At 41.1% G+C, this 22,863-nt stretch overlaps 1 protein-coding gene across 2 annotated transcripts in view; it reads right to left on the bottom strand.

Annotated features, from left to right (window-relative positions):
- INF2 (inverted formin 2) overlaps window positions 1-19,188 on the bottom strand; it is a 71,861-nt gene extending 52,673 nt beyond the window's left edge. For both annotated transcript variants that reach the window (XM_063439961.1, XM_063439960.1), the window contains exon 1: window positions 18,950-19,188. In XM_063439961.1, the coding sequence (XP_063296031.1) occupies window positions 18,950-18,970 (21 nt within the window). In that variant the 5' untranslated portion in view covers window positions 18,971-19,188. The remainder of the gene's footprint in view (window positions 1-18,949) is intronic.
- Between the last annotated feature and the right edge of the window lie 3,675 nt (window positions 19,189-22,863).

The following is a 22,863-nucleotide window of genomic DNA, read 5'->3' on the forward strand; positions in this document are numbered from 1 at the left end:
ATCCCATAGTGTCCCCCCCTTTCCATAGTATTCCCCCCTCATCCCATAGTACTCCCCCCCTCCCATAGTACTCCCCCCCCATAGTATTCTCTCCCCCCTCCCATAGTATTCTCTCCCCCCCTCCCATAGTATTCTCTCCCCTCCCATAGTATTCTCTCCCCTCCCATAGTATTCTCTCCCCCCCATAGTATTCTCTCCCCCCCATAGTATTCTCTCCCCCCCTCCCATAGTATTCTCTCCCCCCTCCCCTCCCATAGTATTCTCCCCCCCCTCCCATAGTATTCTCCCCCCCTCCCATAGTATTCTCCCCCCCCTCCCATAGTATTCTCCCCCCCCTCCCATAGTATTCTCCCCCCCTCCCATAGTATTCTCTCCCCTCCCATAGTATTCTCACCCCCCTCCCCTCCCATAGTATTCTCACCCCCCTCCCCTCCCATAGTATTCTCCCCCCTCCCCTCCCATAGTATTCTCCCCCCCCATAGTATTCTCTCCCCCCCTCCCATAGTATTCTCTCCCCCCCATAGTATTCTCTCCCCCCCTCCCATAGTATTCTCTCCCCCCTCCCCTCCCATAGTATTCTCCCCCCCCCTCCCATAGTATTCTCACCCCCCTCCCCTCCCATAGTATTCTCCCCCCTCCCCTCCCATAGTATTCTCCCCCCTCCCCTCCCCTCCCATAGTATTCTCCCCCCTCCCCTCCCATAGTATTCTCCCCCCTCCCCTCCCGTAGTATTCTCTCCCCCTCCCCTCCCATAGTATTCTCACCCCCCTCCCCTCCCATAGTATTCTCCCCCCTCCCCTCCCCTCCCATAGTATTCTCCCCCCTCCCCTCCCATAGTATTCTCCCCCCTCCCCTCCCGTAGTATTCTCTCCCCCTCCCCTCCCATAGTATTCTCTCCCCCCTCCCATAGTATTCTCTCCCCCCTCCCCTCCCATAGTATTCTCTCCCCCCTCCCCTCCCATAGTATTCTCCCCCCCCCTCCCATAGTATTCTCACCCCCCTCCCCTCCCATAGTATTCTCCCCCCTCCCCTCCCATAGTATTCTCCCCCCCCCCCCCTCCTGTAGTATTCTCCCTGCAATATGTCCATTTAAAATATCCAAGTTTTCATTGTAGCTGATTTGGTGAATTTTTCCTCGTCTACTATTTTTGTCTATATTTAGCTTTTCGATTTTTCAATTGATTATCATTCAGTGTTTAGTGAATAATCTCCCATATTTGTGGAATAGATACAAAATATACAGGATCAAAGCGGAAGGTGGGCGACTCAATGTGAGACATAAATAGTTTACAGTAGGAAAAATGAAACGATTAAAAGAATTCCACACATTTTTAGAGATTTGTTTCAAAGTAGAAACACAGTTTGATTGGCTGAGGGCGCACTGTATGATGCTTAGATCGGCCATTTTTATATTTTGTAATTTTGTCAATTTACCACAATTGAATGTTTCAGTTACTACAACCTAAACCCAGTTTGAGATCTGATAGCATGTTTATATTTTAATCTCGTTTGTTCTCAGGAATGGAAATACTGTGAAATAAATGAGTTGGGCGTCTCTGTTAGCAGACATGTGATAAGGGTGGAGTAATATTGTGTATTTGTAGAGTGTTTGCCAGACACTTTTTTATACATTAAAACAATTTCTATAAGTGCCATCTGGTTGAGCAATGCATTGGCCTTGATTCAAATACTTGCCCATTAATTTATCTATAATTAAACCGATCTTCGCTCTGTATATTTAGGTATTACAAACGTATGCATCTGTATTGTAACGTGCTTTAATGGAACAGCAGTGTAATAACTCCTTAAATAAACACTCCACTGCCTGAAAAAAATCTTTAATTACGCATTTTTCATTGGGAGTATGTCTAAAATCAGCTCTAGCTATGCCACCGAGAGGGACACTTTAATTTTACAGGTGGGGCAGGGCTGTACTGAGAAACAAGAACAATGTATCTTATTTATACAGACTGATTTCTAAACACATTTTATTGTAGTTTAACCCCTTAAGGACTGGACTTTTTTTGCGATGTTGTACATTTGCGACCAGGCATCTTTTTGACACTTTTGTGGTGTTTGTGTTTAGCTGTAATTTTCCGCTCTCTCATTTACTGTTCCCATACAAATTATATATTGTTTTTTTCAGGACAGAAGGGGCTTTCTTTACATACCATTATTTATATAATCTCATCTAATTTAATTTAAAAAAAATGAAAAAATATGATGAAAAATTGAAAAAAATACACGTTTTTTGAATTTTATGTGAAAAATCTTTTACTCATCTACAAAAGCGAATGAAAAAAACTGCTAAATAGATTCAAAATGTTGTCCTGAGTTCAAAAATACCCAGTGTTTACATGCTTTTTGCTTTTTTTTTGCATGTTATAGGGCTATAAGTACAAGTAGGATATTGCGGTTTCAAAACATACATTTTTAAAATGTATCAATAGTGACATTGTAACACTGTTATCTGTCATAAATTGCTAAATAACACCCCACATGTACATATTTTTTTAAAAGTAGACAACCCAGGGTATTCAATATGGGGTATGTCCAGACTTTTTTAGTAGCCACTTAGTCGCAAACACTGGCCAAAGTTAGCGTTCATATTTGTTTGTGTGTGAAAAAAGTAAAAAACTAAATTGAACGCTAATTTTGGCCAGTGTTTGTGACTAAGTGGTTACTAAAAACGACTGGACTTACCCCATTTGCAATACCTTGGGTTGTCTTCTTTTGCAAATGGTATGCCATCATGAGGGTAATTCTCATTCCTGGGCTACCATATGCTCTCAAAGGCAACGTAACCAACCTGGCCATTTTCAATGTAAAAATATTTGACCTATATATTTGACCCTGTAACTTTCAAAAACGCTATAAAACCTGTACATGGGGGGTCCTGTTCTACTCAGGAGACTTTGCTGAACACAAATATTAGTGTTTCAAAACTGGAAAATGTATCACAACAATTATATCATCAGTAAAAGTGCTGTTTGTGTGTGAAAAATGCAAAAAAAGTCACTTTCACTGACAATATCATCGCTGTGATATGTTTTACTGTTTTGAATCACTAATATTTGTGTTCAGCGAAGTCTCCCGAGTAAAACAGTACCCCCCATGTACATGTTTTAGGGTGTCGTAGAACGTTACAGGGTAAAATACAGTGATAGCAAATTAAATTCTCTGGTCTTTCGGCCTCGGTTGGCAGGCAGGTCCCTTAAATTGCAATCAATAAAATAACTTAATTATGTCAAAATATTACCTAAATACGCACGTAGAATTTAAATATATATGCATATTTATATATTTGAAGTCTACGTGTATATTTATATAATTATTTATGTAATTTTGTATATCGACATATGAATAGTTCGCATTCTTTTTATTTATTTAAATATACATAGATATATATACAATTTCATTCTAAGTGTATTTTGATATAAATATATATATATATTAATATCAAAATACAGTTAGAATAAAATTTCGTATAGATATATAATTTTTTTTCAATTTTTTATTATTATTTTTAAGTTTTTTAATTTAAATTATTTATTATTCGTATTTTATAATAATATATATATACAATATATATAGTTATTATATATATACGTGTGCAAATTAATTATAAGTGTATTTTTATATTAATATATGTACATATTAATATAAAAATACACTTAGCATGACATTATATATATGATATATAGACATATATTATATAGGTATAATATATGTCTATATATCATATATATACACATATATAATAATATATTTTTTTTATTAACTATAACTTTAATTTTTTTTATGATTTTACAGCAGCAGGGAGACTGCCTGTCAGCACAGACAGTCCCCCTGCAGGCAGAGTCTAGGACACCTATTGTGACCATGTGGTCGCCCTGTTGGGCGATCACATGGCCCCAGGGGTCCTAAACCGCCATGGGGAGACTGTCTGGGCTGCAGGCAGTCTCCCCACACCGGGAGCACCGCCGATCGCCGCCGGGGGAACGACGGCGATCGGGTAAGTACATTTTAAATTTAGGACGGTTCAGGACCGTCGTCGGTCGGCAACGCAAAAATGCCGATGACGGTCCTGAACCGTCCTGCGTCCTCAAGGGGTTAAAGACACATTACTGGAGTATTATTTCTGTGGAGCTCTGTTATACACACAGACACATTACTGGAAGTATTATTACTGTGGAGCTCTGTTATAGACTCAGACACATTACTGGGAGTATTATTGCTGTGGAGCTCTGTTATACACTCAGACACATTACTGGGAGTATTATTGCTGTGGAGCTCTGTTATACACACAGACACATTACTGGAAGTATTATTTCTGTGGAGCTCTTTTATACACTCTGACACATTACTGGGAGTATTATTACTGTGGTACTCTGTTATACACTCAGACACATTACTGGGAGTATTATTGCTGTGGAGCTCTGTTATACACTCAGACACATTACTGGGAGTATTATTGCTGTGGAGCTCTGTTATACACCCAAACACATTACTAGGAGTATTATTACTGTGGAACTCTGTTATACACTCAGACACATTACTGGGAGTATTATTGCTGTGGAGCTCTGTTATACACTCAGACACATTACTGGGAGTATTATTGCTGTGGAGCTCTGTTATACACTCAGACACATTACTGGGAGTAATATTGCTGTGGAGCTCTGTTATACAATCAGACACATTACTGGGAGTATTATTGCTGTGGAGCTCTGTGATACCCTCAGACACATTACTGGGAGTATTATTGCTGTGGAGCTCTGTTATACACTGAGATACATTACTGGGAGTATTATTGCTGTGGAGCTCTGTTATACACTCAGACACATTACTGGGAGTATTATTGCTGTGGGGCTCTGTTATACACTCAGACACATTACTGGGAGTATTATAGCTGTGGAGCTCTGTTATACACTCAGACCCATTACTAGGAGTATTATTGCTGTGGGGCTCTGTTATACAGTCAGACACATTACTGGGAGTATTATTGCTGTGGAGCTCTGTTATACACTGAGATACATTACTGGGAGTATTATTGCTGTGGAGCTCTGTTATACAATCAGACACATTACTGGGAGTATTATTGCTTTGGAGCTATGTGATACCCTCAGACACATTACTGGGAGTATTATTGCTGTGGAGCTCTGTTATACACTGAGATACATTACTGGGAGTATTATTGCTGTGGAGCTCTGTTATACAGTCAGACACATTACTGGGAGTATTATTGCTGTGGAGCTCTGTTATACACTCAGACACATTACTGGGAGTATTATTGCTGTGGAGCTCTGTTATACACTCAGACCCATTACTAGGAGTATTATTGCTGTGGGGCTCTGTTATACACTCAGACCCATTACTGGGAGTATTATTGCTGTGGAGCTCTGTTATACACTCAGACACATTACTGGGAGTATTATTGCTGTGGGGCTCTGTTATACACTCAGACCCATTACTAGGAGTATTATTGCTGTGGGGCTCTGTTATACACTCAGACACATTACTGGGAGTATTATAGCTGTGGAGCTCTGTTACACACCAACAAAATAAAGCTCGTAGAAAAGAAAGACATTAGTATAGAAAAGAGGGACAGAGGGATTTGGGCACAAAATAGGGACTGTCCCGACGAAATCGGGACAATTGGGGAGGTAGGCAGATGTGGCATTCATTTCAAAGCAAATTACCAGAAAAGATTGTTTTAATCACAGAAAACCAGCATTAAAATAACTGTAAGGTGCAGCAGCCAAGTTATTATTTTATTAAAAACATGCATTAAATATGTTCTTTCTCGAATAGCCTTAACTAGAAATTCCAGAGTCACATTCAATCCTGGCTTCTACAAAGTGCTGCATGGTGAACATTGCATAAAGCATCTGTCAAACTGCCATTCTAACGCTGACTGCCAGGTTTCCTTGACAACCACCAAAGTTGTCTACTTTTTTTGATTCTTCAGGCATGCTTGAACAGTTAACGGTTTATTCACTAAATACTGAATTCTGCAGAGTTAGCAATGATTTGATAATCATACCATGAATTTCCTTGAATTGGCCTCTTAAAATGTTTCCAAATGTCTGCGACAGGAATACAAGATGGGCCTGACTACCGCGGGAATTGTAGAAGCAGACAGAAGGGAACATGGTAAAAATAATTTTTGAATGATTTTTTAAAATGAGATTTTTACTTAAATATCTGGCTTCAGTCAGGGTCAATTTGATGTTCTAGCTCCAAATTCTTGTTATATAATGCATTGAATGTGTTTCTGAATTACCTATAGTGAATACCAGATGTAGGACATTTCCCTAAAGTTGCAGTTACCAGGCACATTGCGAACCTTGTGAATAAAGCAAAGCATTTTGTCAAGGACATGAATACATTTTGCTGTTTTACACAGCTACTAAATTTTAAAGGGACCTTCCAAGCACCATAACCACTACAGACTATTCTGTTGCATCACCAATTTATGGTCCATTATTTTTTAAACAGTTTGACAAATTGAGGCTCTCTACAGCTCTCCCCCTCCCCAGCTTTCTTTGTGAGAATAAAAATGTTTAAATGCCTATTCATCCAGCTAAAATACAGGGTGGGTTTGAGGAGTCAATATATATATTTTTTATTTATTAATGAACCAACTTCAGTGATATTACATACAATGAATGCTTAAGTTATTTACCTGTCAAATCCTAGTGTGAATTTTGACCCACCCTGTAATTGCATGTGAGTAGATTGCCCTCATTGCTATTATAGAGGCAGGGCCGGACTAGGGATACAAAGCAGCCCTGGATAAAAAATGTATGCCAGCCCCATAAGTCACTGCGCCATATATTGTCTCGTGTAACATGTAAGGCTATGTCTTGCCATGACAGATGATTGAGTAATATATATATATATGCATGTCGCTACAGGCTTTTCAACGTAAACACTGACTTTTCAGAGAAAAGGCAGTGTTTACATTGCTTCAAAGTGACACCGCTAGTGACAGTCACTCAGACGGTCACTAGAGGTGCTTCCTGTGTCAGTGCACGTACATTCAGGGCCTCCACACTCTGTAGGTGCTGAACGTTCCCCATAGAGATACATTGATTCAATGCATCTCTATGAGGAGAGGCTGATTGGTGTAACGTTTTGCAGCCAATCCAATGGCAAAGCATTGGATTGGCTGAGATCATCAAGCTTGATGATCTCAGTCATAGAGGCAGGGCCAGTCGAGGGGAGACCAGCTCGCTGCGTGGGAAAAAAAAAGGTGAGCAAAAACACTATTTTTAAACACACATATACACCATGACAGACACAGAAACACACATATACCATGACAGAGACACACACACCCCATGACAGAGACACACACACACCATACAGACAGACACCATGACACAGACAGACACACATATACCATGACACACACACCATGACACAGACACACACACCATGACAGACACACACACCATGACAGACACACACACCATGACACAGACATACACACACACCATGACGGACAGACACACCATGACACAGACAGACACACACACCATGACACAGACAGACACACACACCATGACGGACAGACACACCATGACACAGACATACACACCATGACAGACAGACACACACACACACCATACAGACAGACACCATGACACAGACAGACACACACACATATACCATGACACACACCCCATGATGGACAGACACACACAGACATACACACATACACACACCATACAGACAGACACCATAACACAGACAGACACACATACACACCATACAGATACACACCATGACACAGACAGACACACACACACATATACCATGACACACACACCATGACACAGACAGACACACACACACATATACCATGACACACACACCATGACACAGACAGACACACACCATGACGGACAGACACACACACCATGCCGGACAGACACACACACACCCCATGACACAGACAGACACACACACACCAGACAGACACACACACACCATACAGACAGACACCATAACACAGACAGACACACACACACACACACACCATGACACAGACACACACCATACAGACACACACCATGACACAGACAGACACACACCCCATGACACAGACACACCCCATGACGGACAGACACACACCATGACACACACCATGACACACACCATACAGACACACACCATGACACAGACAGACAGACACACCATGACACAGACAGACAGACACACCATGACGGACACACACACCATGACACAGACATACACACACACCATGACACAGACATACACACACACCATGACAGACAGACACACACCATACAGACACACACACACCATACAGACACACGCACCATGACACAGACACACACACACACCATACAGACACACACACCATGACACAGACACACACACACACACACACACCATACACACAGACAGACACCATGACACAGACAGACACCATAACACAGACAGACACACACACACATTACTCCTACCTGCCAGGGGGTCGTGCAGTGCAGGAGGCTGCTGGGGCAGGGGCACCTCTGCTGGCGGCCGCTGGGGCAGGTCTGCTGGCGGCCGTTGGGGCAGGTCTTCTGGCGGCCGCTGGGGCAGGTCTTCTGGCGGCCGCTGGGGCAGGTCTGCTGGGGCAGGTCTGCTGGCGGCCGCTGGGGGACTTGCACTGGCGGCCGCTGGGGGAGCTGCGCTGGCTCTCCCGCCCTCGCGCTGCTGAATGAGACCGGTGCCGAAATATGACGTCATATTCCGGCACCGGTCTCATTCAGCTGCATGCTGGGAGAGCAGAGCCAGCGCAGCTCCCCCAGCGGCTGCCAGTGCAAGTCCCCCAGCGGCCGCCAGCAGACCTGCCCCAGCGGCCGCCAGCAGACCCAGGTGTCTGCCCGGCCCCAGGTGCCGACGGCCCACCGGGAAATTTCCCGGTATCCCGGTGGGCCAGTCCGGCCCTGTATAGAGGCACGGGGTGGGGAAGGTGTTAAAAATGGATCATAGCTTGCTAACTAGTGAACTAACCCCTGGGTGGTAAAAATTGTTCTTGAGAGGAAAACCACAAACATATGGAACAGGAAGATTAAAAGCCCTTGGCTGACCACAGTATAAATAATTTGATAATTCCTTTATACATTTTATTATTTTTTTCAGTATTAAAGTGTCTATTACTTACATTACAATTTTTAAAATATAAAAGTTAAAGGACGACTAAATGCACCCAAAGCACTTCATTTTTACGGTGTGCAGTGGTCTTTTGGTTTTAACCCTCAATTTAAAGCATTCGTGTTTAGTAGATATGGCCATACTTGCATTGCAGGGTTAAATTTGCCTTTAGATATTGGAATGTGGGTTTACACTTAAATGGCCATTGCAGGTACCTTCTTGGCTTTGTGTGTTGTTGTTTTTTTTTTTTTTTTTTAATATGCCTCCATCCACTCAGATCTGCTGTCAGCAGAGCACAGGGCAGCACTTTGCACGGCATCCTGTGATTCAGTATCTCCTCCCTCTGCATGCAGACACTGAACTTTCCTCATAGAGATTCATTGATTCAATTCATCTCTATGAGGAGATGCTGATTGGCCAGGGCTGTGTTTGAATCATGCTGGCTCTGCCCCTGATCTTCCTCATTGTCAGTCTCAGCCAATCCTATGGGGAAGCATTGTGATTTGGATCAGGCTACCACATGTCAGCAGACTGCTTGTTTTTCTGAGTCTAACAGCATGCAGATTTACAGCTTCTGGCTTGAATACAGTAAGATTTTTACTATATTTATGGAGGCATGAGGGGCCAAGGGGGGCTAGATGGTGGCGTTAACACTATAGGGTCATGAATACATGTTTGTGTGCCTGACCCTATAGTGATCCTTTAACTTATTCACTCTTTAGTTGTAGCACATTACTTAGCATAACCCATTTTTATACATTGTACACAAAGGAATAAAATAAAACACTTACAAGGTTTTCATAATTATATTCCTAAAATCTACCTATTCTGCAGTCAAGCTTATCCAGCCATTTTTTGCCCAACACTCTGATTTGCTTCTTCCAGTGAAGCTTTGATTTTTTTAAAAAAATGTTCTTTTTAAATCTAATCTCATGTAGGAGGCTGCTGGCAGCGCTATTTGCCAACACTAGCAAACAATTAACAGAACAGGAGATGCAAACTTCTAAAGTAAGCATACTCTGCAGATTAGATTCCAAATGAACATGTATTTTCAGATAGTGTACAGGGAAGCTGTGTGAATTACAGATAGGTGACGTGTGATTAGGTCTACCCTAAATGGCAGAGAATTGAGCAGTGAGACTACAGGTGAATGATTTGTGCACCCAAACAACATAAGGGCAGAAGGTTTTGATGGTTGTGTAACCCATTAATGAGTTACGCATATTCATTATGGCAGTCTTGTGAGATTTGCCACGTGACATGATTTGGCTTTTAAATATGTTTTACAAAATCAGAGCAAATACTCTACATATGTGGAAAAATGTACTACTCTTTTGGATGTTTCTAATGGACTATTTTGGAAACGGCATACTATGATTATCTTTGCAACAATTTTGGAAGGTTTATTGTAGGGATGCACCAAAATTTCAACTGCCAAAATTTTGGGCTCGAAGATGGGCCTATCCCATTTCGGCCAAAAAAGGGTCCAATCTGCTGAAAGTAGGGCAGAGTGACTTGTCAGGTCCTCGGTCCATGACTGAGGACCCGACATTGGGAGGGGGCCCGGCCGCTTGCCCTGTGTGCAGCCGGGTGCAAGGCCCCTCCCGTCTGCCCGGGGAGAGAGCCAGTACAGTCTGTAGCTCTGCCCGGTGTGAGCTGCAGACTGTGCTGTATCTCGCGATCTCTTGCCAATCAGTGCGTTACTGCGGGCTACCACGGCAATGCCCTGATTTCTGGATATCGCTAGATACAGCACAGTCTGCTGCTCACACCCGGCGGAGCTGCAGACTGGAGAGACAGACCACCGGATCACCAGGGAGTCAGGACACTGGACCACCAGAAAAAAAAAAAACACCCTCAGTCACTGTCACCAGTCACTCCCTCCCTCAGTTGCCCTGTCACCCCCTCACTCTGTCACCCCCTCCCTCAGACACGGTCACCAGTCACTCCCTCCCTCAGTCACTCTGTCACCCCCTCCCTCAGTCACTGTCACCGGTCACCCCCTCCATCCCTCTGTCACCAGTCACCCTCTCCCTCCCACACTCTGCCACTAGGCACCCCCTCCCTTACTATGCCACCCCCTCACTCACTGCCACTCGCTCACTCACTGCCACCCCATCACTCACTCTGCCACCCCCTCACTCGGCCACATGTCACTCCCTCACTCGGCCACCTGTCACTCCCTCCCATGCTCTGTCACCCCCTCACTCTGCCATCCCTATCCCACACCACACTATGTGTTCTACCAATACTACATCCCTATCACCCCACATTATGTGCCCTACACCCCTATCACACCACACACTATGTGCCCTACACACACTACATCCCTAGTTCACCCCACACAATGTGCCTTACACACTCTACATAACCTACAAACTACATCCCTATCCCACAACACACTGTGTTCCGTACACACACTATATAACCTACACACTACATCCCTTTCCCACACCTCATTATATTCCATACACACACTATATAACCTACACAAATCATTTGGGGAAAAAAAAATCATTTTCCATTTCGGTTTTCGGCCAAGGGCATCCTGAAGCTTCGGCCCAAAATTTTCATTTTGGTGCATCATTAGTTTATTGGAGTTTCCATTCATTTACTTGCAATCACACACACTGTTCATACCGTTTGTTCTGTTTCTTTCTGTTTCAACCTTCAAAACCCATGATAAACCTGGCCACAAGTTGCTTCATTTATGAAAAGTCATGAAGGAAGGTAGTGGAAGTTGCAGCAGATTATTGTATTAGCTTGCACGGTTATGTCTTACTTAAGTAATTGTATTTGTTCACACACATTGCAGATCAATATGTGACACCATAGCAACAAAATAAAAATTATATATATAATATAATTAGGAAAATACTGCCTTGTAATTATAAAACTTGTGCACAGCGGGAATATTTGGCTCGGCTGAACAATTTTTTCCCGATAACAGAAAATGTCATCTTAAATTTTATTTGATTCAGCTAAGCAGAATTTGGGTTCCCAAACGCCCAGTTTAGGAAGTGAATAGGATAGAAGAATGCGGAAAAAACAAAAACCCATTTGAGATACCATGTAATAAATACTTACATTCACATGCCTGACTTTTCTTCTATTCCAGAATGACTCCTTAAATTTTTACATCACATACACAGCTTACATGTTTAAATTAGGAAATGTTGGGTGTGTTTGTAACCCAGAGTGGTTCTCTAAAAGAAAGAATGATTTGGACTAAAAGCACCTCTCTAGGTTCTAGGTCACAGGTAAACGACAAATGCTGGGTGTTATTAAGAACCTATTGCAGGTCCCTTTCTCAACTTCGGGATGATTTGACAATATACAGATTCTCCATACATATTTTAACTTAAGTAGAGGGTTCTTGAGCCTCTCCAAATGTTTAATATTTCCACTGAAGCACATTCTAAACCATCGGGGAGAGAGTTCATCTCAGAAGGAGCAGCGTAGCTGAATGGTTTAGCAGCAAATGTCCTTAAATGGACACCTGATAAGTTGTGATTAACCTGCTGAGAGCAAGAAGAGGTTTAGGGGACCTAGAGGAGCTTTTACATAACTGGGAGCTACATTAAATGTATCGGGTTATTGAGAAATGTATTTACTTTCTGTTCCTAAGAAACATTCTGTATGGAGATTTTTCAATGACTCAGTGAGGATGCTCTGTAGATGACTCATTTGTTCATTGCGCAGGAAGTCTGTCTCTTTATATAAGGGAGCCATAGCCAGCACATGTTAACTCTCTGCATTCTGATACACGCATCTCCAGATGTTTTAAAACTACAGCTCCCATGATGCCTTGTCATTCTAAAGACATGCAAAGCATCATAGGAGTTTGTTTTACAACATTTAGGGATCTACCTTTTGGGGCACCCCTGGTCTAGAATCCTAAATCCAGTCGTCGATTCTAATCAATTACTATTGGGGGGGGGGGGGGGGGGATTTTTTTGTTACTAATATATTTCCTCTTCCTTATTCTGTTTCACTGTCCCTGTCAAGTAATCAGTATTTTAGAGACTGCAGTGTTCACATTGCGGGGTTCAGTCCAGCTCAGCCACTAGAGACGCTTTGAGAACGGTTAAACCCCTTAAGTTAACAGTGCACCTCGGGACCTTCTGGCTGCAGAACAACTTAATTTAGATGAAGTTGTTATGGTGACCACACTGTCCCCTTAACCCCTTAAGGACCAAACTTCTGGAATAAAATGGAATTATGACATGTCACGTGTCCTTAAGGGGTTAAAGATTATGCAAGGGGTTTACGACTGTCTTAATAAATTCTCACATCCTCCATTACTTATTAACAGCATAAATATGTATGTACTGAATAAATGGATGTGTGCGTGCATTTATTTATACTATAATTGGTAGATTCCCTCTGACAAGTCTTGATAACTTGGGATTGGAAGCAAAGACCCATTTTGGTGAATAGAATGGCAAAGCACAATAGCAGTGATGGATCAATGTGTCATGATATGAAATGTAGTGGGAAGTTGTATAAAAGGAGGAGTCACCAATGGAATGTACCTGCTAGTTTCCATGGTGATTGTTCAACTTTTAGTGCTTGTACCGTTTTTTTTTTAAAAACCATGACTTTATAAATCTTAAGCAGTGTGTTAATTGTCATGGTGCACATTCTGTCAAACATTTCCAACTGCCCCTCGTTACACTGCATGGTGACACTACAGTTAGTAGTGCAGTCACTACTTGGAATTCACTGACTTACAGGGTTACTCCGAGCATCCTAACCCTCACACCCCACCCCACTAACGGGGCAAACTGTTTTCGAATGGTCCAGATCTCCTAACCTGCTTTCTATGATGACATCTGGTTTCTGCAAAGCTGCCGGATCCAATTGGCCATTTATCAGCTGACCACTCTGAGCCAATGAATGCCCCTCTGTGCATAGAAATTTGCATAGAATTCACATTAGCCAACCCCGAACTCTACTTCTGTACTGAGTATCAAACGCCAATAACGCTCCGGAAGCAAAGGAGTTAAATTCCACATACCAGTGTTGGTATGCTGCACATACAGACTCCAGGCACCATGACCACTTCAAGTCACTGATATAGTAATGGTGCTTGGAGTAACCCTTTAATTTCAAAACAAAATCTAAGTGACATATTTAATTCCTATGCATTCTCTGTCTGAAAACTTTACTCATGTGGAACTGTCTGTATAGTACATTTTCTTTAATCCTGATGTAATTTGAGACAACTGTGTTCTCTGCTTTGTGCCACCCATTGTACGGGACTGGAGATTACTTTATTTGAAAAGCAGCGTCTTTGAATTATGTATCATTCACACAACCCACAATTATTTCAGGTCACTTGATCATTATTTATTACTTAAAGGAATTTAACCCCTTAAGGACACATGACATGTCTGACACGTCATGATTCCCTTTTATTCCAGAAGTTTGGTCCTTAAGGGGTTAAAGGAACACTATAGTGTCAAGAATAAACATGTGAATTCCTGACACTATATAGGTTTTTAAATGCGTCGCTTAGGTCACCGGCCATCTTGACCTTTAATTAAAAAAAGGTAATTCGCTCTGTGCAGGCCTCCACCTTCTTGGTTGATATCTTCAAATTTGATTATCTCAGTCAACCCAATGCTTTGCGCAGCAAAACACAGTGCTGGCCAGTGAATCAATGCATCTCTATGGGGAACGTTCAGTGCCTCCATGGAAGAAGTGGAGATACTGAATGTCAGTGCTGCACACCGTGCAGCACTGACACAGGAAGAACCTCTAGTGACCATCTGAGTGGTTGCCATTAGAAGTGTCCATAGGCAGTAATGTAAACACTGCCTTTCCTCTGAAGAGCAGTGTTTACATTAAAAAGCCTGCAGGGACAGGCTATAGACTTCAGAACAACTACATTAAGCTGTAGTTGTTCTGGTGACTTTAAAGTCCCTTTAAGTGACTGAAAAGTAATTTGTGTATGGGCCACTCACTTTGTGACCTGGCTCACTTACAGTTTACCGTTGCTCATGAACATGCATGGTTGGCTACAGTGGGCATTAATGTATACTTTTCTTTGCTCTTGCGTTACGGCTGTGCGACATGTCTAGGCCTCTCGTTCTGGCACCATTTGTTTGAGTACGGTTGGACTGGGGTGTGGTGCCTGCTTCCTATAAAAGTGCACGGGCTGATATTCTCTTAACATCCTACTATAGTTTCCTGTTGTAACCAAGTGCTGTGGCCTTATCTTGTGTCTGGCCTTAGTAACGCTTTCTACTTATTGTATTCCCTGTCAGTTATTAAGCTACATGGCATTCTCTGTTCCCGAAGATCACTGAGCCTGTCCTGCCCTTACTACCTTGTTGGATTTTTTGGGGTCTCTCACCTTTTTCTTAGAAAGGAACACCTGTTGGTTGGAAATCGTATTTCACTGATGATACTATATTTAATATTCATTTTCTCACTGTGTATTATGGTCCCCATTTAAAATGCCAGCGTCCTCTCTATATGAACTTGTTTCCTGCGGGTCCCTAGCCCCTATCTGGGTCCCTATCTGTGATTTGCTAAGTAGCTACAGACATTCCATGGTGCACTGCAAACTAAAAGCTTCTATACACTGCCTGCTTTCTTTGACCATGTTAGGGTAGTTGCAACAAACTGAGGAGGCTGAAACAGTTAACACAAAGTACAGGCAGTATGTTGGGTGTTTCTGCAGATCACGCTGCTGTATGGAGGAGGGTGCATTGTGAGTCTTATACGGACACTCTAATTACATTATTTATTAAAGGGAGAAGTGATGGGATTCCAAAGTGACCTTTAAATAATTGCACAAAAAAAAAATTGCAACAAAATTCATAGCCGGCTTGGAGAATATTTTCAATGAAGCTGGTTTGTGCTTAAATGTAAAATTCACTCTTCATTCCTTACAATTCTTACTTTGGTAAATACATATTAAAGGTTTATTCCAACACGGACTGGCACATGTTAAAGGGTGGTAGGATTTTAACAGTAAAAAAAAAAAAAATGTTCTAGGAAGATGACTAAGAGGGGAAAAGTATAATTTTTTCCCCCTCTTAGTCATCCTCCTAGAACTTTATTTATTTATTTTTTTAATCTGTATTAATTCACAAATAACAGCATTTCAAATGTAACATCCAATGGCTGTGGTTTTCAGGCCTGGGCCTAGACTTGTATCACAGTATTCGCAACGTTTACATAAGGAAATGAAACAATATTTACATATTCATTTACATGTAGTAAGTACAGTGTGTCCAAATGTGCTGCCTCGAATGCCAAGATGTATCTCTGAACATGTTTGTAAGCAGTATTTTGGGAAACCTTAATTTAACAGTATCCCTTTTTTCCTGTGGTGAGAATATTTTTACCTTGGTACAATTGGCTGTGGTAACTAAGTGTTTGGTAAATAAATACCATAATTTAGATTATCATTACAAAACAATCGCAAATCTGGAGCTGCCTGTAAGTTTATTATACAATTTGCTCAGTCACTGTCCCGAGTTTCTCCATTTAGCTTTGACAAATAAAATGAATAATTATTACCACAGGTATATGTAAACAAAAAAACAAACAAACAAACAAACGCCAAACAAAAAACAAGTTCCACTTTAAACACAAGAATGAATTCTCCTTTCTCAATGGAAACACAAATTTACATCAATTTATTGTTTTCTTAGATTACAAACATGTTTAATTGGACTCTCAATTTTATGATAGAATAAAATACCATTTCTCAATGGAAACCCCCTCCACCTCCCAACTAATGTACTGATATCAATGCAGTGTTTCTCCATATTGTAAGCTTGCTTAACGAGACCCTCCGAAATGTGTTTCTGATAGCTTATCATGTTTTATTTCCTTGTATCTGTGTATACCCATTGTACATGGCTACACAATATGTTGGTGCTTCATGGTTTATAATGATGATTGGATAACCGCTCCAAATATAAATTTTCATTATATACATATATATATATATTATATAAAATCACACACCATAGCCTGCTGCTTCCATAACTACGAATTATTAGTTTGCATTTTATAACTTGTTAAGAATTGGAGAATTCCCTTTCTACAAGAACTTTTCTAATTCCTTTTAGCATCTTAACAGTTCACAAACCGTATTACTGACCCTGACAACCCCATGCTATCTGTTAGGTAGCAGACCTTGATAGAATCTTGCTAGTAGCTTAAACATCTGGCTCTGAAACTAAACAGATAAGCTGAATAAGGCCATTGTCACATTGTGTTCTTTTTATTGGCTGAAATTTGTCATTAGCTACTTGTGTGTATGTCAGTGCTATGAAAATAAAAGGTGAAGATTAATAATTGCAACTAGCTAGACTTTTACAATATTTATATCTGTATTCAAGTGGTTTAGTCATCTGACGCAGGGGGTGGAATAAAACAACTTGGAAATCAATTTTAGGCTTTTGGCACGGGGGAGGAGTTCGTAGAATTTAACGGAAAAAAAGTTAATATCTAGGAAGTCACTTAATTCTAGTCTTGGAGTCCCATAAGAAATTACTGGTGTTGTAAGAAGGATGGGATGGCTTCTAATGTTTGAAAATTGCTCTGAATTATCTGAGAATCAGAACGTTTGCCTTGATCTAGAAACCGAAGTGCCAGCCAAACTTTAACAGAGTTATTTACTAGAGTGATTTTCAAATTTAAAGTCACAATAGCTGAACCGAAGAATTCTTTCGATCCACTATGTATTTAGATGGCTGGAAAATGTGCCCTTAGATTTTAAATTCAGTTTAAATTCATTTTGAAGTCTCACTTTATTAATGCTGCACTGTCACAGTCTGGGGACATTGCGGAATTTGCGTAGACCCCTCACTGTGACATTGTAGCTGGCAGTCCAGAGGCAGAGGAGGGGCGGGTGAGGCAGGTAAAGGTGAGATTTACTTACCTGAAGTTGTCCTTTGTAGGCGTGACCATCTTCAGCACCAGGAGCCGCCATAACTGCTGAACTTTCGCGCATGTGCAAGACTACAGCATTGAGGTCTATGGAGGATCCTGCGAGACTGCGGGTTCTTCCATAGACAGAGCCAATTACCTACAGCTGTAGCTGTGTACCTCAACCCAAGTATCTAAGAAAGTCATCCTTACTTTGTCTCTGTATATCTCTTGACAGGGTTGGAATTTTTAATTAAAATTTTAAATGTGCACAGATAGGCTCATTAACTGTTCTGCTTTTTCCAAAAGCTAAATCTATGCTATTCAGCAAGGTGGGTACCACTATGACCGAAGTGACTATAATAAGTTAACAAGGTTCTAAAATCCATGATGCTTTACCATACAAACTGTTGGCAAAGCATCATGGGACACGTAGTCTCCTTATATTTCCCAGCTACATTTCAGCTTTTAGGTATTTCTCTCCTTGTTTGCATCTAAAATCATAACCCAAATTTCCTTATACCACAAGTCATTATAAATGAAATAACTGTATTACTTATGAACTGTGCCTGCACACTGTTCCATGCATACACTACCTCTTCAACGGTGCTTGTATTCTGTAATTCCCACAGAGAGAGATTTCTTTTTACTGCATATTTGAGCTGACTAATTTCCACATTAAGGACACACCTTAATATTTCTGATGTTCTAGCAATCCATTCTAGTAGTGACATTTAATTGCTGCTCCAGTTTAACTCTTTGTTAACACCAAAGCAAATCTTCCCCATTAGAATTCCATTAGAAGTGAAATGCAATACATAAAGTTGTGCAAACCTCACTTGTTCTTTCCCCATGAATAATAAACCTTGTGTCCCTCATTCCTTACCTTATTCTCAGTGTCTTCCATAGTGTAAGTCACTCAGTGATTATTTCCAGATGTGCACATCAAATCCATAACCTCCCAGCAAAGTGTAGATCTTAAAGAGCCCCAGTGAGAGAATGGATGGTGATAATGATCCCTTGCTTGTCACAGTCTGCTTCTGTCTGATCAGAAGTGAACTGAATGTGTACACATTGTATTGTGCCTGCAGACAGTGAGGAATGCAATGGGTGTGTGTGTGTGAGTGAGTGAATCAGTGCACACTGTCAGCAGTCCTCACCATAACTCCACCCAGCTACAGAGCCTCCTCTCCTACCCCACTCCCTCTGTATTTAGGGTGGGCAGGGGAGGGTGTGTCAATCAAAGTGAAACTTTACATTCCCAAAGAGATTACTTTTATTTCCAGGGAAAACCAGTGAAAACACAACGATCTCATTTTCCTTGAGTCCAATTATAGAGGTGACTTTCCCCATGGTTAGAATGGCCAGTTGTGAAGTTTAGATAGTTCTGCTACTTTGTAAATTGTACAGTAAATGTTTCTCTTTTTTAGTGAATGGTATAATAGACACAAGTTTATTGGAGGCTATAGGACTTTGCTTACCACTGATTCGAAACCTGTAGAACCTAAAACTGGGTACACATCCTGAGTAGGCCATTATTGGGTATACAGGTGCATTATTGGAAATGCTTCAAACTGTTTTTTGGTTTTTTTTGCCTTCTTTTGGATCAACCGCAAAAACCAAAAAAAAAAAAACGGACACTTTTCTGTCAAAAATATTTATAAATCTTTTGCAGGTGTGAAAAAAATGGTACATATAAAAAAAATGGTACATATAAAAAAAAATGGTACATATAAAAAAAAATGGTACATATAAAAAAAAATGGTACATATAAAAAAAGTTTGGGCACAAAAAATCCAACAAATGTAATACATTGTGCCAAAAATTAGCCTGAAAACTGTCAACGACACTTCAATAATTCCATCTGAATATTTTATTTTGCAACTAGAATGCTTGAACTAAGAAGGTTTTTGTATTGTCCATGTTTTATTTAGATGCTAATTGTTGCTGCTGCAGTTTTTTTTTTTTTTTTTTTAAATATATTTATATTCTTAAACTTGTGTAGTTTGTTTTTCCTTGGGGGTTACTTGGATAAAGCCAAAATTTAGCTCCGTTCTGTTGAGATTTTGGAGCCCCTCCTATTGCAGCCCTTTACTTGAAGACTGGTCTTTCCTAGAAACTTTAAAGGGATCCTATAGTGCCAGGAAAACAAACCCGTTTTCCTGGCACTGTAGGTTTAGTAGTGCCCCCCCTGCCCAGCGCCACCACCTCCTGCGAGGCTGAAGGGGTTAAAGCCCCTTGAGCCACTTACCTAAATCCAGCGCTGATGTCAATTGGCACTGGGTCAGGCTCTGCCCACGCCCCTTCCCCAGTCGACATCAGCCGGCTGGGGAGACCTAAAGCATTTGTGGCCATTGAATAATACTTTTCTTTGGAGGTTCGTGAGGATAACGGATAGACAGCCACAGAGGGCAGACTTGGAGCTGCAATGTAAACATTGCAGTTTCTCTGGAACTGCAATGTTTAACAATGCAGCACTAGGTGCAATAGGGCTCACAGCACCCGGACCACTTCAATGAGCTGAAGTGGTCTGAGTGTCCCTTTAAATGTGAATTTAAAGCTTATGTGAGCATTTTTTGGGAAGTAAAGTGAATTTCAAATTTAAAGCCAAAGTAGCCATAATGAAAACAGAATCTATTTGGAGGATTTTTCTAATTTAGTTATTTGACGTATGTGGCCGATTTTGAAATCCACCATGTCTGCCATGTCCATTCTATTTAGAGTTTCCAATGTTAGGAGGGATGTGATTAACATCATTCAACTTCCAACATTGATCTACAGATAATAGGGTCATGCCGATGACTCCTGCTGTATGAAGGGTGGTGATAATTAGGGGACGTTTAACATTTGCTAACATGGGTTAATTAAAAAATGCTCACCACCAGTGCTTCATGTTTGCATGCAGTATGCTTTTAGGGGTTTTACCCTAGAGTCTGGAGCCCTAAATTGGGACTATCTTGCTGGCTTTAGGACTCTTGTTATCTATGGGTCACAGGGTCACATGCTAAAATGACATGTGCCTCGTCGGCACAAATAAATGTTTTTGCATAATCGCAGTAATGGAACTTCCTACATTTCAATAACTTCCTAAAATTTGTATTCATTTTATTTTCTCTTCTAAAACTAAATTCCACAATCTTTCACAATTTCCCCTAAATAACAGGCAAAGGAATTAACAAAACAAAACACAAAACTATCAACAAAGTTACCCCTTCCTTAAGGAAGAACAAAAATGTCTATTTAATCTCAGCTCCAGGGGACTCTTCACAAAACAATTTCACAGAGATTTTCTCTCTGTCAGACATCAGACTGCTGACTGGGAGACATGCAAAAGATAATCCGGTGTTGACACATGCTGGCTCGTTATTTACATCATATACATCGTGCAGTCACTATGACTGTCACATGACCAGTACAGCTCATCACTTGCTCCTTGTGTGGCTGCTAAGACATCAAGCATTGGGAGGGGAGGGGTGAATTAATGTTTTGTCCATGTGTCATTTACGGTTTGGAATTTCGTTCGTGCGATGGTTTTGGGAAAAACTTATTTGCATAAACCAAAATGTGCCTATTCGTGTACTGCAAACTATATACATAATATAAATATTAAGTATATATATGCAATACACACAATAAGTGCTCCTTTTGGTTCATAGATCAAGTAACCAATAAATGGGAAAAATAGCAGGGGCAGTTAAAAAAACACACACCACCACCACCACCCTTTTACGACATTGCATTCTAAATATATAGACACTGATATGTAGTTGTCATCCCTCCCCCCCCCCCTTTGTAGCTATAAGAGCTTCTACTCCTTTCAATATTTTGGGGTGTTTCTGTGGGAATTTTGGACGAGAAGGCCTGGCTCGTAATCTCCTTTCCAGTTCATCTCAAAGGTGTTCGATGTGGTTGAGGTCAGGACTCTGTGAGGGTCAGTCAATTTCTTCTATACCAAACTCATTCAACCATATCTTTATGGACCTTGCTTTGTGCACTGGGGCACAGTCGGGCTGGAATAGAAAAGGACCTTCCCCAACTTTTTCCCATAAAGTTGTAAGCATAGCATTGTCCAAAATGTCTTGCTATGCTGAATCGTTAAGATTTCCACTCACTAAAGGGAATGCTCATTTTTATGAGGTTTGATGTAGTTCCTACCAGGCAAAAACCACAAGTTGCTGAATACCATGCCAAATTACTCGGTGCTCAGGTATCTACAGAACCATGGAAGTTGACATATCATCTTTCTCGCTCCCCCGTAGACTGAAGAGTCAGGCAAGTTTGCAATTTTTTCTGGATGGGAGGCGGCATGTCAGCAAAACTACAGCTTGCGTTTCACTTGTTCGCCCCATACCAGCCCCACTTCCTCCTCTACCAGCTTTATCATTTCCAAAGCAGGCAGGTAGGTGAAATGATATTATTAACCAATGGTCCAATTTACATGTTTGCCCAAGTTTAAATAACACCATATAGATGGCAGTCTGTCTCTCGGACTCCTTCCGAGTTGCAGGGTTGAAACACAGTAAATCTGATCTCTGTAAAACTCTCAATATAGGTAGATATGAGACACAATTATGGTTAAACAATGTACCTTTTGTTTCTGTTTATTTGACTGGAACCCAGCTCAGCTGGCCTGTGTATTATTGTTCATCAGGAGGAATCGATCATGTACCCCTCCTAAAATGGAGCCGGCTTTGATTTTCTTATCTCGTAAGTTCTCCTGCTTATGTTTGACGTGCAGCTTACCCTGGTGTGAAGACAAAAAAATGGACAAATGATAAAATAATGTGTTATGTGTAAACT

Source organism: Pelobates fuscus, chromosome 13 (assembly GCF_036172605.1).
Source record: "Pelobates fuscus isolate aPelFus1 chromosome 13, aPelFus1.pri, whole genome shotgun sequence".
Classification (NCBI taxonomy): Eukaryota; Metazoa; Chordata; class Amphibia; order Anura; family Pelobatidae; genus Pelobates; species Pelobates fuscus.